This window comes from Chrysoperla carnea, chromosome 4 (genome assembly GCF_905475395.1).
Source record: "Chrysoperla carnea chromosome 4, inChrCarn1.1, whole genome shotgun sequence".
Taxonomy (NCBI): domain Eukaryota; kingdom Metazoa; phylum Arthropoda; class Insecta; order Neuroptera; family Chrysopidae; genus Chrysoperla; species Chrysoperla carnea.
The window spans coordinates 45,701,481-45,716,096 of NC_058340.1; the positions used below are offsets into that span (position 1 = coordinate 45,701,481).

The following is a 14,616-nucleotide window of genomic DNA, read 5'->3' on the forward strand; positions in this document are numbered from 1 at the left end:
CAATGCGACTTAATACAAAGTAGTGATAAAACATTCAATATTTGATGAATTCCCTTTAAACTTTACCCACTAGGAAAAACTAATAAGCATTATTTATTAAAATCCTTTATATAAAGAAACTTATACAAGTGAGATATTTTACTTTAAATATTTACCAGCGAATGTTATTCATAATGCAGAAAAAGTTTTATACATTATAAACCAAGTTGGTTTTTTTCTCATGCAATATTATAATTTTTGTTATGTATGGTCTCAAACTAAAAACTCATCTGTTTAAAAAAACGTTGCTATTTGCCCGTTAAAGTACGAAAAATGTTTAAATTAACACATAAATGATAGAATTCAGGTGTGAGACCCTCACTTTCAAAAAATACGAAGCATTTAAACGGTTTTGGGGTACAGAAAATGAAAAGCAACCACAACTTGGACAGGCTGCTAAAAGTTTCAAATTTTTTGTGCATGGTTCGTATTTAAACACAATTTTTAGTGTGATTTTAAAACTTATTCGCTGAGTTTAAAAGTAAAAACTGGAAACATAACCACTGTGCTAAAGCCTTCACCTCGCTTGCTCTCACTTATCCCCCTTCCATAATACTCGAAATAGGGGCAGGGATTGATTTACAGAGGTAAAATAAATGTAGTTTTCAATTTTTTTTAAATTAAAAATAATCATAATTCATTAAGTATATCAGTAAAAATAGACATAAATTGTATTTCGCTAACCATTTTTACAGAAATCTTTAATGAATAGTTCAAAATGATGATCATAGATGGCGCAGTAAAATTTTTATTCAATTTCATTTTTTTTATTTATAAATTGTAGCTCATGTGTTATTCTAGTTTATAATCAATATAATTGTAGAGTTTCATTCAAATCCATTCAGTAGTTTTTGCGCGGATGCGTCACAAAATAATAACGTTACTTTCACATTAATAATATATAGAGATAGGGATTATATACAGATGTAATAATACTAAAATAATAATAAAATCCGTTTATAAACCCAGAAAATGATGGTGAGAGAGTTCATGATCGACAAAATTGATCAATTCTATCATGCCACCATAAAAGATTTTATAAATCGTAAAAAACACAATTCAAATTCCAAAAATTACCATTTTGTATGAAATATTTTTTTTGATAAGCTGTTTAAATTCCCTACAATTTTCCTAAATGTAAACTCAAAGTAAACGAACACAGCATACTTATATTACTATCTCGATGAATAATGACACGCTGTTAGAAAATGGATTCCCAAACACTATTAATTGCTCAATATGCATTTAAGGTAGAATGTCCGTAAAGAAATAGAAATACTTACTTTGTTGCAAAATAAAATAAATTTTAAATTTTCAAAATTTTATGTCAAAGTTGGAGCATTTTGCATGGGTTAAATGAACCAGTTAACAATTGATTAAAACTGGTACTTTTTAAATCATATCTTTACAAATGTGCACAGATTTTGTTCAAATGCAACTTAATAAACACTAAAAAACAATTTTTAAATATACAGCTGAGTGTGTTCTATCTTAATCGTAAATATAACGGTAAATAATTTTTAAAATAAAGTTTTCCAGCGAAAGTATACGTGCAAATAAACTTTTGGTATAAAATATTACATGAATACTTACATGTAGGGTACCTCTGTTGATACTATTTCACTTACTACTGTGAACTAAAAAATACTAGAAATTCTAGGACAAGGTTAAAATAATTATAATTCATTCTTCATGTTTTACGTTCTTTTATTCTTTTTTTATGCGAAAAGACTGAAGTTGGTAGTATACATTTATTATTAATGAATGTTGTAACATTTTATCAAACAAAATATAGAACTTGTTCATAAAATGGTTGTTAAATTTTAGTTGTAAAAGGTCCGTAAAACATAAACTTGTTCATTCCCTATACCGAATGTCAATGGAATCATTATACACCCCATATGTATGCACCTTTTTAGATTTTGTTAGTATCATTATAGGGCTGCAAGAAGCATTCTATCAAAAATTTTTCCGGATGAAAAAATTTTTTAATTGTTTGAATTATTGGGTAAATAGTTATATCACCCATGTAGACTCTTTCAAACACAAATATCAAATAATTTCTAATAAAGTTCGAGCGAATTTTATATAATCTAATTTTTCCACATGAAAGCTTTGAAACTTAGACGATATATAAATGAATATATTATTAATATATCATGAAAATTTTAAAAGATTAAGTTGGGAGGATATTAGCGAAAAACAGACGCGATGAAAGCTAGTCAGCCCTAAGAGCTAGACTTAACTTAGTGTATAAGAATTTAAAAGGGTATTTTCGAGAAACTAATGACAAATAAGGATGTTGCTGTATTAAAAGAACTAAATTTTCATTCTACCCAAATGTTCTGTTCTGTTTTCAAACCAGAAAGAGTTAAAATGAATTTTCAAAATAAAATGTAATATTTTATCAATAATAATTAGAAAAAAGTTAATAATGTCAACTGTAAAGAAATCTATGGTGTTTTGACATATGTTCTCAATTTCTCAACGTCGTTGAAGGTCCTTAATTTAACTTTACTGACAATAAAACCGTCCATTTTTAGAATAACTGGTTTATCCATACATATTTTTGTAAACATTTTATCGAATCCAAATAGCTATGAATTAAAAAAAAATATGAAATAGAAAAAACATTATTTTTTAACAAAACGTTGACAAGCTGTTTATTAATTCTTGATAGAAATGTTTCATTATAAAACTTTTTTTCTGTAGCAGTATATTTTTGAAAGTTGGGTCGTTCTTGTTTTGGTTGTAAAATAATGTGAATAAAATATTCAAAACATATAGTCCTTCACAATAAAAACAAGTCATAAGATTAAAATAACTTTTAATGATATTAAAATAACAATTTGCCTTCGAGGTAACAAATGTTATCTTCAGTAGTTGTTTCTTTGTTTAGATTCCATTGCCAAATAGCATCGAAACTCCTGTGGCCACAATATTTCATTAATTAGGTACCTATGAACATAAAAAGTGGGTGGGGGGGACATAGAGAGAGGAAAAATACGTGTATGTAAAAAAAATTTTTAACGGTAATAGAAACAGATAACGGTGATAAAAAACCCATTCCGCAGTTCAATACTTACCTTTGATGATAATAAAATTTTAAATTAAAAATTGCACCTTTAGTCTAGTGACAACTGTTGTGGCCCGTAGGTGGTTTTTTGATAGGGAGATCCTTATATGGTGGTGGCTTCTCCATAGAAAAATTAATATTTAAAAAAAATGTTTCAAACAAAAAGTTTTTAAACATTTTGTACATTTAAACTTTTGTTTTCTTTCTTACCGTTTTCAAAATGAATCCTACAGATTCAAAACCCAATTGATTCACTTCACGTTCAAAGCCCAATTTATTTACATTGATTTTAGTCCTGAACACGATATAAAAATTTTAACTCGGCATCTCTTTTCGTTTTTGAAAAATTAGGTGATTTTATGAACACGTGTACCAAAATTTGTTCGTTTCATCAATATTTCTAAGCGCTACAAACTTGGGGCTAAACCTAGATATATATTTCATACATAACAGGGATTACAAAAAATAAAAATGTTAAAACAACAAAAATTGTTTCCTTCGTAACATTTCAACACACTTGAACTTAAAAAAAAAAGAAGATATTCTCTTGTCTTAAATTTTTTTTTACATGGCAGAAAAACTTTGAATATAAGATTCAGAGTCCATTTTCCATATAAGAACACTGTTCTAATAAATTTCCAACTGATTCTTATAGTCTTGATTTAAGATATTTTTAATTGTACCCATTCTTTGAAACCTGAATGACGATTTAGCTTTGGATATGGTAGTTTTTGAATAATGGCTTCTTTACGATAACATGTAAAAATAGTAGATGGACGAATAATTTTGCTGGTGAGTAAATAATATAAAGCGTTATTTTGTTTCACATTTTGCCATCCAAAAAACTGTTGTAAATGTAATTTGGCTCTTTTATAAAAAAAAAAAAAAATGATTTTCAAACAAAGAAATAGTTTATGAATCTTTAGAGGTTCAAGACACGTTCATGCATACATTTAATTTTTCTATTTTAGAATTTATATATATAATCTCAAAAGAAGAATTTATGAGTTTGTGTGTGGTTACACAAAATTAACATAATTTATTTTATAAAATTGTTTTTTTTACAGTAATCGTTTTTTAAATCAAGTCTTTTGTTGAACACAATCTTATTATTACACGTTTTAGGTAAAAACATTTAATTTTATTTGTCTATAAAAAATTTAAATGGATAACATTATCTCTTCTGTTTTGTAAGTCATAAAGTATGGAAACGATTTTCATTTTATTGTTCTTTAATTGATATAAAATAATCAATTCATTAATCCATTTTATTGATAGTTGCAATATGTAAAGCCAAACTTTTGAAAATATTTTTAAAACTAGTACAAATTCCAAAATTAATAATCAAAACTTTTGAGTCTTATTTAAAATTTGGCGTCGTAAGAGCAGTAATAAAAAAATTTCTCGTATACTTCGCAAGTATTTCGATGATATGTCTGATGTAGGTCTCTGTGCGTGTTGCTAATACAATTATCTTAATTAACAATTACAATAAACAAATATAATTTTTTCATAAAATTAACTACAATAATTATTTTTAGTCCCTGAAAAATCCGTCATTGAACATTATAAGTTTTCGCAAGGAAAATTTTTCTGTAGGATCCCAGCAGGAAACAACTCCTACCATGTTACCCACCGGTAACTTGCACTTTTACGTTCAGAAACTTGTTCTAAACATGATCCTGCAAAAATTTTCCATGCGAAATTTAATCTTGCTCAATGACTGATTTTGTCGGGCCTATATCCAAAACAGGTCTTTTAAGAAATGAACTATTATCAATAACACAACAAGGTAACATATAAGTCATAGGAGCAACTGAATCACACAAATAATCACGAGAATGTGGATATAAAGCCCGTCCGTATTGATCGAGGAGCCTCATGTTACCTTCGATTCGGGTACAAAAAGCAGCATATTTAGCGAAGTCATATAAGGCGAGAGGCTGCAAGTATCACTTCCTCATTCTTGTTGCTAGCAAGACTTTGTGCTACTCCACCAGAGTGCAGGAAAGTCTCAAAATTTGAGGACCTTTTTTGTGCACGTGTATACTTAAATTACATAAAAAATTAAAATTCCTCTTAACAATTCTGTATATAATGGATTTTATGTAATAATTAATTTATTCAAATGATTTCCAGATTTAGTAAAATGAAGTTCTGAAAACTGCCTAAGGGATTTAATATGTCTGGACTATATATCAAGAGTCATATTAATAATCCAATCGTAAATCATATGTGAATGTTTTCCAAGTACACAGAATGTTAATTTTCTCGGTGTTCTGATTTTTATCAAAGGCATGTTTACTCTTCCCCAAAAATAACATCAATTACTTTAGCAAAACAATAAATGAAAGATACAACAAATGTGGACATTAAAATGTGGAGTAAATGTACAGAGCTACCATTTATCTGATGGCTTGACTGCTAAGGGCGCGTCTGGAATACCAGTTTTCTTGTATGGCTTCCTTACAGACTTCCTTACAGAGATATATTCCTTACAGACAATATTGATGTCAAAGGAATATGACTTAATAAATAAGTAATTATTCGCAACCTCAAGAAACTATAGGGGGCACTTTATTGGCGGTTGGAGAAAGTAAAAACATCAATATCCATGGTATAAACAAACAAAAAACCATAGAACATATAATTTATTTTATATAATTCAAAGCTCTAGTTCTTAAGGTAGTACCAGCATGAAATCACTTTTCGACAGATTTGGCCGAATTTTTTTTCTCGGGTTTATAATAGCTTTATTTATGAATTCCTAAAATTTCATAATTTTTGACCGTTTAGATCGCGAGATATTTAAAGACAAAGTTCGCGATTTTGAGGGTCATGTCCCATTTAAAGCATGTAAAATGTCCGGTCTCTCCAACTATTTTTTATGATATTATTATATATTGAAGAAAAAGTAGAAAAAAATGTTTATACAATTAAATTCTAAAAAAAAAATTTCGAAATTAATTTTCACTTTCGAGATATTAATTTTGACGTAAATTGATCGAAATTGGGACGTTGGCATAATTATTTCCCATTTTAAACGGTCAAAATTTCTGAAACTTTGGGAATTAATAGTAAGCATTATTAAATTCTTAAATTTAATTTTTCGTTAAATTCTGTCGAAAAAAAAATTGTACCATTGCTTTAACATAGAAACTGCAAATACCATGCTGGAAATACCTTAAGTCAATAAGTAGAAATTATCTTTTTATGTCATTTATTTATATGTTTTTAGATAATATTTACATCACCCCCCTTCGCATTTCTTATTTAAATCAATAGAGGTAAGCTCAGTATTTTGGAGTCACGAATTAGGTAAAATAAGATAGAGATATAATTTTGTTGGAATAATTTAAGCATATTTTGTATTTTAGATCTTTGAACGTTAATACCATCGTTTATTAAATAAATTAAAGTAGGCTTTATTTTCTGCAATTTTGCTAACTGAAAAAATTTAATGTATGATGTAGACTTGGCGATATACTTATCGATACTCGAAAAATATATAATTTGTGTGAATAACATACTCTGGAAATCAGTTGTTTCATGAAGCAATTTTAGTGCGAGTTTAATTGACTAAATATTATTCGCGACCACATTAGCACAAGCAATATAGAAGATAGGTAATCCTGATCTCAAAAATTTGCTAATAGGTATTTGAAAGCTTTTGGGAAATTGGGAAATGAAAAAATATAATAAAAAAATAAAAAAAAACAGTTTCCCACCAATTCCCCTTGAAAGTTATATATTAAAAAAGTTGTACGTGACGTAATTTTGATCTTTTTTATTTTTTTATTCAACATACTAGCTACATAGGTCCATTTTCTTCTTCGTCTTTGGCCCATCCTATAAACCGCGATAGTTTAAATGTAAATAAAAAATAAACAACTTTTGTTTGAAATTTTAAAAAAAATAAGCAACTTTTGTCTGAAATGTTTTTTTTTTTTTTTTTTTTTTAATTATTGTGGTTTTTCCGTGAGAACGCAAACTAAGACAAAATTTGGGTATCAAAAATTTTTGAAAACTTTAAAAAATGGTGGCTGAAAGAACACCATAAATGAGTTGATATTTAAACTTTTCTATAAAATAATGCAAACACTAACGATTAATACTGTGAATACAGAGTATTTTAACAATTAACAATTAACAATGAATTTCTTGAACTTAATAAAATATGTGATAAAAAAAAGTTATCATTCCTGTATACAATATTAAAGTTTATTATACATGTATGCATACATATAAGTATATATACATTATACATACTACATTTCTAACAAATTATAATTTGTTGCAGTTGATATACGAGAGCTCGTGATTATCGACTGGTCTGGTCGACTACTAAAAGGCCATACAACACAGCCATTGCCTGAAGGTGCTAGTGCAAATATAACATGCATTGCATATGGAGGTAAGTAAAATTACAAATACATACACATAGTATTCTAGTTTTGATATTACATATGTGAAGAAAGTGTACAAGGAATTATTTCAATATTCAAAGAGGAATGCCAATGGGTAATCTGTTCAACTGATGGTGGAACATATTACAAATTTAACAGCAAAAGAACATCCGGCACCTGAGAACAGTTGCATTTACTAGAACGCATTCCCAAAAAGTTTCGAAAATAGCTAAGTTTAAGTCCTTTTAGCAATATAAAATATAATTATTCTAATTCTAATTAATTTGAAATGAAAAAAAAAAATTTCAAATCATTTTAGTGGGACTATAATTTTAATATGATTTAGTAAATTTTCCAGATAGAAATTCAGGATCCACTATCTCAGGAGACACAGCATCCGACTTTGGATTTTCAAACCTGACTTATGTTTTCGAAAGTTATAGCGCTTTTAAATATGAAAAAAAATATGCAAACTAGTTTACTGTCAAAATTACAATATATCTTTTTTAATGAAGCTGCTCAAACTGAACTCCATCCACGCTTGAACAGGCTTAGGTCTGGACTCCCACGTTTAGTTTGTAGCAAGAACGAAATTTGCAAAGAAGGTCGTTAAAAACATGTGGTCCAATCCAATGGCCGCATAGGCCTCCTCAGCTCTGAATAATTCAAGCTTATCTCGATCTTGATGAGGTACTTTTTCTACAACTGGAGCGTAGGAGTCCATGCCTAAGCTTGAATGGAGCTCAGCTTGAAAAGTTGGGCGGAGCCCAGATGGAGCTCATATTGAGTTAGTTTAAATATTTATTTTCACATTTAAAATTTCATAGCTTTCCAAAAACACAAGAGTTGTTAAAAATTAGTTTTTACAGTTAACAGGAGCTCAAGTACTTACTGAAAAAAGTGGTCCATTTTAAAATCAAACCTTGAATGCTGTAAACCAAAGATAATGAACCAAACATTTTTTTTGCATAAATAAACTAAATTAAATACGTACATTTTTTTTTTCAAAATTAGGTACCTTAAGAAAAAAATTCGGCCTCCTTCAGAGATCTTCGAACACATTTTAATTTTGCATTTAGAACAAATAATGTATAGACATATATGAGTGCATTTTAATATACTCAGTCTCAACTCCAAACATTACACAATATGAAACCAGAGTATAGAGCCTGGCGAGAATTGTGAATGTAATTCGTATACAAAGTTCTACTACTGCATAAAGTATAATAATAAGGATGGTATACGTTATAAAAGGTGGTCTACATTTACGAATATTTATTGATGAAAAAGAGACCGTAACATATTGGGTTTTATTTGCTTTGCATGATATATTCAACGAAATGATTGTTTCACCTTTAGCAGTTTACAGTTGATGTCAGCCTACGAGTGCAAATGTTCAAATTTTTTCATCTGTACGAATAACATTGCCTATAGTATGAATACTATTCATTGTATATGAATGCTTTGATACTGCAGATACTGCACGAATTTGAATTATTTTTCCATTCTCAGTTAAAAAAATGGTGGATACTGATCGTTATTCCTTTAAAATACGAATTAACGAGTGTGGTAAAGTAGGTCTGACAGGCTTTTATACCAACAATAAAGAATTCAAAACTGAAACAAAATTGATAGATCTAGATTTGGTATATTTAAGAGTAAGATATCTTTGTAGATTGGAGTTCCAGCCCTCTTTAACAGTCTTGAAAACTTTTTAACAGTCTTGAAAATCTTTTTACCCCGAACTAAAAGAAGGGGTGTTATAAGTTTGAGCGCTATGTGTGTGTGTGTGTCTATCTGTGGCATCGTAGCGCCTATACGGATGAACCAATTTTAATTTTTTTGCTTTCATTTGAAAGAAAATTTAACGGAGAGTGTTCTTAGCTACGTTAAAGTGCGAGCTTAAAGTTCTGTACTCGAAAAAATTAAAAAATTGACGATGATCTTCAAAATCGATTCAGTTTGGAAAAGACGTATAATTTTAATATATAAATAATTACTATAGAAATGAATGGTCAAATAAACCTGGCTCAATTCATTTTGAAAATTGAAATGATTAAATAATTTGGTAATTCAAAACAATTATTCCAAAGAACAAACTCAGCTCAAATATTTCAATTTCAATTAAATTATTACCAAAAATTTCTCCCAAAAAATGATAGCTCTCTAAGTATCCTTTTTATCTCATCTGATGTTCTGGACCATCACATTGATATTGATTTAAGAAGAAGTGTTATAAGTTTAAAGTGTTTATCTGTGCGTCTATGTGTTTCTCAATGACATCGTAGCCTCTAAACGGTCGAACCGACTTGATTGAGAACATGATATAGCCAAGTTTCCAAAAATCGGTTTACAAGGAATAAATCGCATTTGTTGGGAGTTTTTTTAAATTTTGTAAATTTCACTTATTAACTTATAATATGAAATTGTGATTCCGACTATAATAAACTGGCTAATCAAAATAACCACAACCAATATATTCAAAGTGAATTATGAAACACCAGTATGCTGCATGTTCTCATTGTTGCATGATGTAAGTTACAAAACATATGCGCACCCATAATACTTACATACTACGTTCATGATATATGCTACACATATGTATGTATTTGCAAAAAAAATGTAGTGGTTTATGAAAGCGTAACATCACCAACGGATGAGTATAAGCTAGCATATGCATAATATACTGTACATACAAATACAATACATGTATTATACAATATACTAGCCATTACCCACCTGCCTTGCTGGAAAATTTCCACTTAACAAATGAAATTTACAAAATTTAAAAAAACCCCGATAAATGCGATTTATTCCTTGTAAACCTATTTTTGGCAACTTAGCTATAAAATGTCAATCTCAATCAAATCGACTCGACCGTCTAAGAGCTACGATGCCACTGAGAAACACACACGCGCACAGATAAACACTTTAAGCTTATAACACTCCTTCTTAAATCAATATCGTAGTGATGGTCAAGCACATCACATGAGATGAAAATTATACTTAAAGAGCTATCATTTATCGGGAACAATTTTTGGAAATATTTTAAATGAAATCGAAACATTTGAGTTGACTTTCTTTTTTTGAATTATTGTTTTGAATTACCTAATTATTTTACCATTTCACTTTTCGAAATGAATTGAGCTAAGTTTATTTAACCATTCATTTCCATAGTAATTATTTATATGTTAAAATTATATGTCATGGCTTTTCCAAACTGAATCGATTTTGAAGGTCGTCACCAATTTTTAGTTTTTTCGGGTACGGAACTCTAAGCTCGCACTTGAAACAGAGTAATACTCTCCGTTAAATTACCTTTCAAATGAAACAAAAAAAAAAAAATTAAAATCGGCTTATCCGTTCAGGCGCAACGATGCCACAGACAGACACACACACATAGCGGTCAAACTTATAACACTCCTTTTTTTAGTTCGGGGGTTAAAAATAGTGTTCATCGAGAATCTTGTGTCTTGCATATGTGTAAGAGCAAGATCTAAGTAAAACACTAAGTATGCTAGGCAAAAGCACTTAATTAAAAAGACCAAGACCCACGTGTAAAACAAAGAGCAAAGTTCAAGTCACTACTTACAAACATCACATCACAATATTCTTACTTGCCTCTTGTACCGTATAAAACCCTCTTTATCTCCATCCTTAAATCATTAAATAGGCTTTCGTTCTGACTTCGACCTTGACATTCACTCACTTCACCCGAAGTATAGTATCGTACATGATATGGTATAGTATTTAGACGCTCACCTTTAAAGAGATGTAAAAAAGAAGAGATAACTAAGAGGTATTCCTGAAGAGAATTTTATTTGGAAGCGTAATTAATACTCTCAGTGATAACTGCCCTATAAATAAACCAAAGAATTGGCTTTTTGTGTGGCTTTTAAAACCAGGGTTTAAGGGATCGGGCGGAATTTATCTGCTATTATAGCATTCAAATAAATCTGTAAGTCTTGGCACCCATCACTAGACTCGACAAAACAAATTGTAAGAATTTGACCTCAATCGGCCAAGTCTTTTAGAAGTTACACCATTTCATACAAACGCACCAACGATATTATTCATATAAACATATATATGTAGATATACACTTCTAAAACTCACCTAGATAATAGAGCCTAGCTTTTTGTAGTTTTCTATTATATGCTTATAAGTATGTTATATCACCAGCCAACCTATGATGCAGTATTGTTGTATGTTGGAATGTATACCGGGGTATTAATATAAACCGTTACGAATTTGTTGTACGCTAATTTCGTAGTAGTCGTGTACCAATTAGTCTCACGCTGGAGGTCTTGTGGGTTTGCCTTTGTTTTTTTAATTCACCATATTATTTAGTTATTTCGTAACAATTTTATTTTTCTTGTAGTGACTGTTAATGCGTCTATCTTGAATACGACTTTTTAAGTGAAGAAGTTAGATGATCAACTTCTCGCAAGTTATGATAGATAAAAAGTATTTTATCTTATAATAAAAAACCAACTTTGCATTGTATGTAATATCTTAAGTTATAAGATATTTGAATGAAATTTATATTAAAACTAGCGGCCCCGAAGGACGTTGTCCCGTAAAAACGTAACTCCAATTCATGAATACCTATACTACGTTTAGCCTGTCCGCTAAACCCATCCCGCTAAACCCCAATTTAACTCCTATTTATTGGAGTGGCCTGACCTTCGACCTTTGGCCTGACCTTTGATAGTAGAGCTCGCTGCGCTCGCATATGGCTCTAATAAATGCCTATTGACAATACCTGAATACTATTAAAAATACATAGTACACATAGTATACATAATGTGATATGATTTATATGCGCTCCCACCATTTAATGAAATTTCATTTTTTTGGTACGGAGCCCTCAAAAACAGTTGTACTGGACCAAATTGTAAATCTAAACCATCCTCGAATCCCCTTGAACTCACACAAAAAATTTCATCGAAATCGGTCCAGCCGTCTAGGAGGAGTTCAGTCACATACACACGCACACAAGAAATATATATATTAAGATATAGATCTTAAGCTATATCTTGATGCAGCCCTGCGGCGACCTTCTTTAAAAAATTGACATAAAATACTTAAGTAAAATGTTTATTGAAAAATCGTCTAAATGTACTCAAAACATAAATGGTCGCCAAAACTAAAAAAGCTGCAACCTTGCGGCGATTTGCATTTACAGTGTTTTTTAACGTTGTTATAAATGGTTTAGGGTCACACACTCTTGTAAAAAACATCTCTACCAAAATTCATAGCTCTGGTTAATAAAATGTATATTAATAAGTTGAATCCACTGATTATTTGTAGCCCAGGAAGTTCTTCTCAAACTTTGCTGCAAATCAAGTATACCGTTTAGATTTTGAAAGTCCTTTTTCCTTACAAATAAGACACTTTTGGTATATTTCTGCGTTACACGCTTACATTCTTACACATTTACTTAGCAACAGTTTTTTTTTTTTTGGTTTGGCTACAAAAAAAGGTAATACTCTTTTATGCTGATTGTTGCAGACTGTATTTTCACGATTTTGATCCTAAAAAACATGAGTAAAATATTAAAAAATTTTAGAATTTGAATTACTAAAGTATTTCCATCATAAAAGATTCTGATCAATGTAGAATATTTAACATAAAAATATTTTCATTACTCTTCTATTATTATATCCTTTGAGTTGTGAGTAAGAAAAAATCATTATTTCATTGCACCAAATCATTTTAAGCGCGGATATAATTATCTGTATTACTGATTTTAATATGATCTGAATATGGAACAAAATTTTTGGATCCTGATCAATTTCATTTGCCTTAGAACCAGTAAAATGGACTTATTTCATTTTGTGCATTGGAAACTTTTGTGGAACATCAGGTATACATTACTAAATGTTTGATAAATATAGTCATGCATATTTTTTGACCTTAGGACTGACTTGACGACCTTTTTTTCACTCAGACGTGCAATCATAATATTTCAATCATATACATACTGTTGTTTTTTTGTTGTAATTTTTAACAAAAATATGAAGAAACAAAAGCTTTCAGAAACTGAATATTATCTTAGATATTCTCAAATTAATTAAAATGCGGGAGGCGTATGTTAAACAACGCCACGATTAGTTATTTGGTGATTTAAGAGCCGTATATTTGCCTACGCTCTTAACCGAAATGCCATATATTCGGCGTATGATGCATGCGATAAAAGACAATGCATCTACATTTTTCAATTTTATTTTGGGCTATACTTAACCTTACTACATACTGCATCTAAACAATAGTCAGCCAACACTCGGTTTTTATTTGTCGTAGTGGCATTAATATCTACCTCCTCCTGCGCTACGAATTTTTTTATGTACTGTTTCTACTTCGATAGTTGAAATAAAATTTGTAAGTTATTTCAAAAACTAAAATTTTATCGTTACGTTGTATCAAAAATACATATGAGAGTGTGTGTTAATCATTAATAAATTTTACTCACGTGATAAATTTAAATTGAAAAATTAACAAAAGTGGGGATGAATGATCAAATATTTTCAAATATTCCCTAGTGTGGTACCAAATAAAAGGGTATGATATGTACATTGAAAAATTGTAAGTTAAATGAAAATCGATTCAGCCGTTTAAGAGTTTTGAACTTTTTAATCGGGGGCTTATCAAATTTCATACAATTTTCCAGAAAATTCACGTCTAATTCCATGCAACCATAATGTCCAACAGACAGCAAAGTCTGACAAAGTACAGCTAGTATGTTACAAAATAATGTTTCAGTCTTTTAACGGGTCTATACCTAAAGCAGTTGTAGAATTAAGGTCATTACTTTGAAATCGTGAATAATAATTAACAAAATTTTAATAATGGGATTGTTATTTTTCTGATATGGTTACTCTAATCAGTTGGTATGGTTTGAGTCCGTACACTTTCGTCCTCGCTGTCAAAATATTACGATTTTAGATTTTATTCCTCTAATCACTTTTTATTTAAGGTTTATATCTTAAGAAAACTTTAGTTTATCTAAAATTAGTTATATCCGAAGACAAAAAATTTTCTGTTAATACACACACTTTCTATGATTTTTATTTTACTGATCAACTGATTTCA

General features: G+C 29.6%; 1 protein-coding gene across 1 annotated transcript in view; it reads left to right on the forward strand.

Annotated features, from left to right (window-relative positions):
- LOC123298740 (cell adhesion molecule 2-like) overlaps positions 1 to 14,616 on the forward strand; it is a 300,624-nt gene that overhangs the window by 271,421 nt on the left and 14,587 nt on the right. The window contains exon 5 of the mRNA XM_044880834.1: positions 7,416 to 7,529. Coding sequence (XP_044736769.1) covers positions 7,416 to 7,529 — 114 coding nt within the window. The remainder of the gene's footprint in view (positions 1 to 7,415; positions 7,530 to 14,616) is intronic.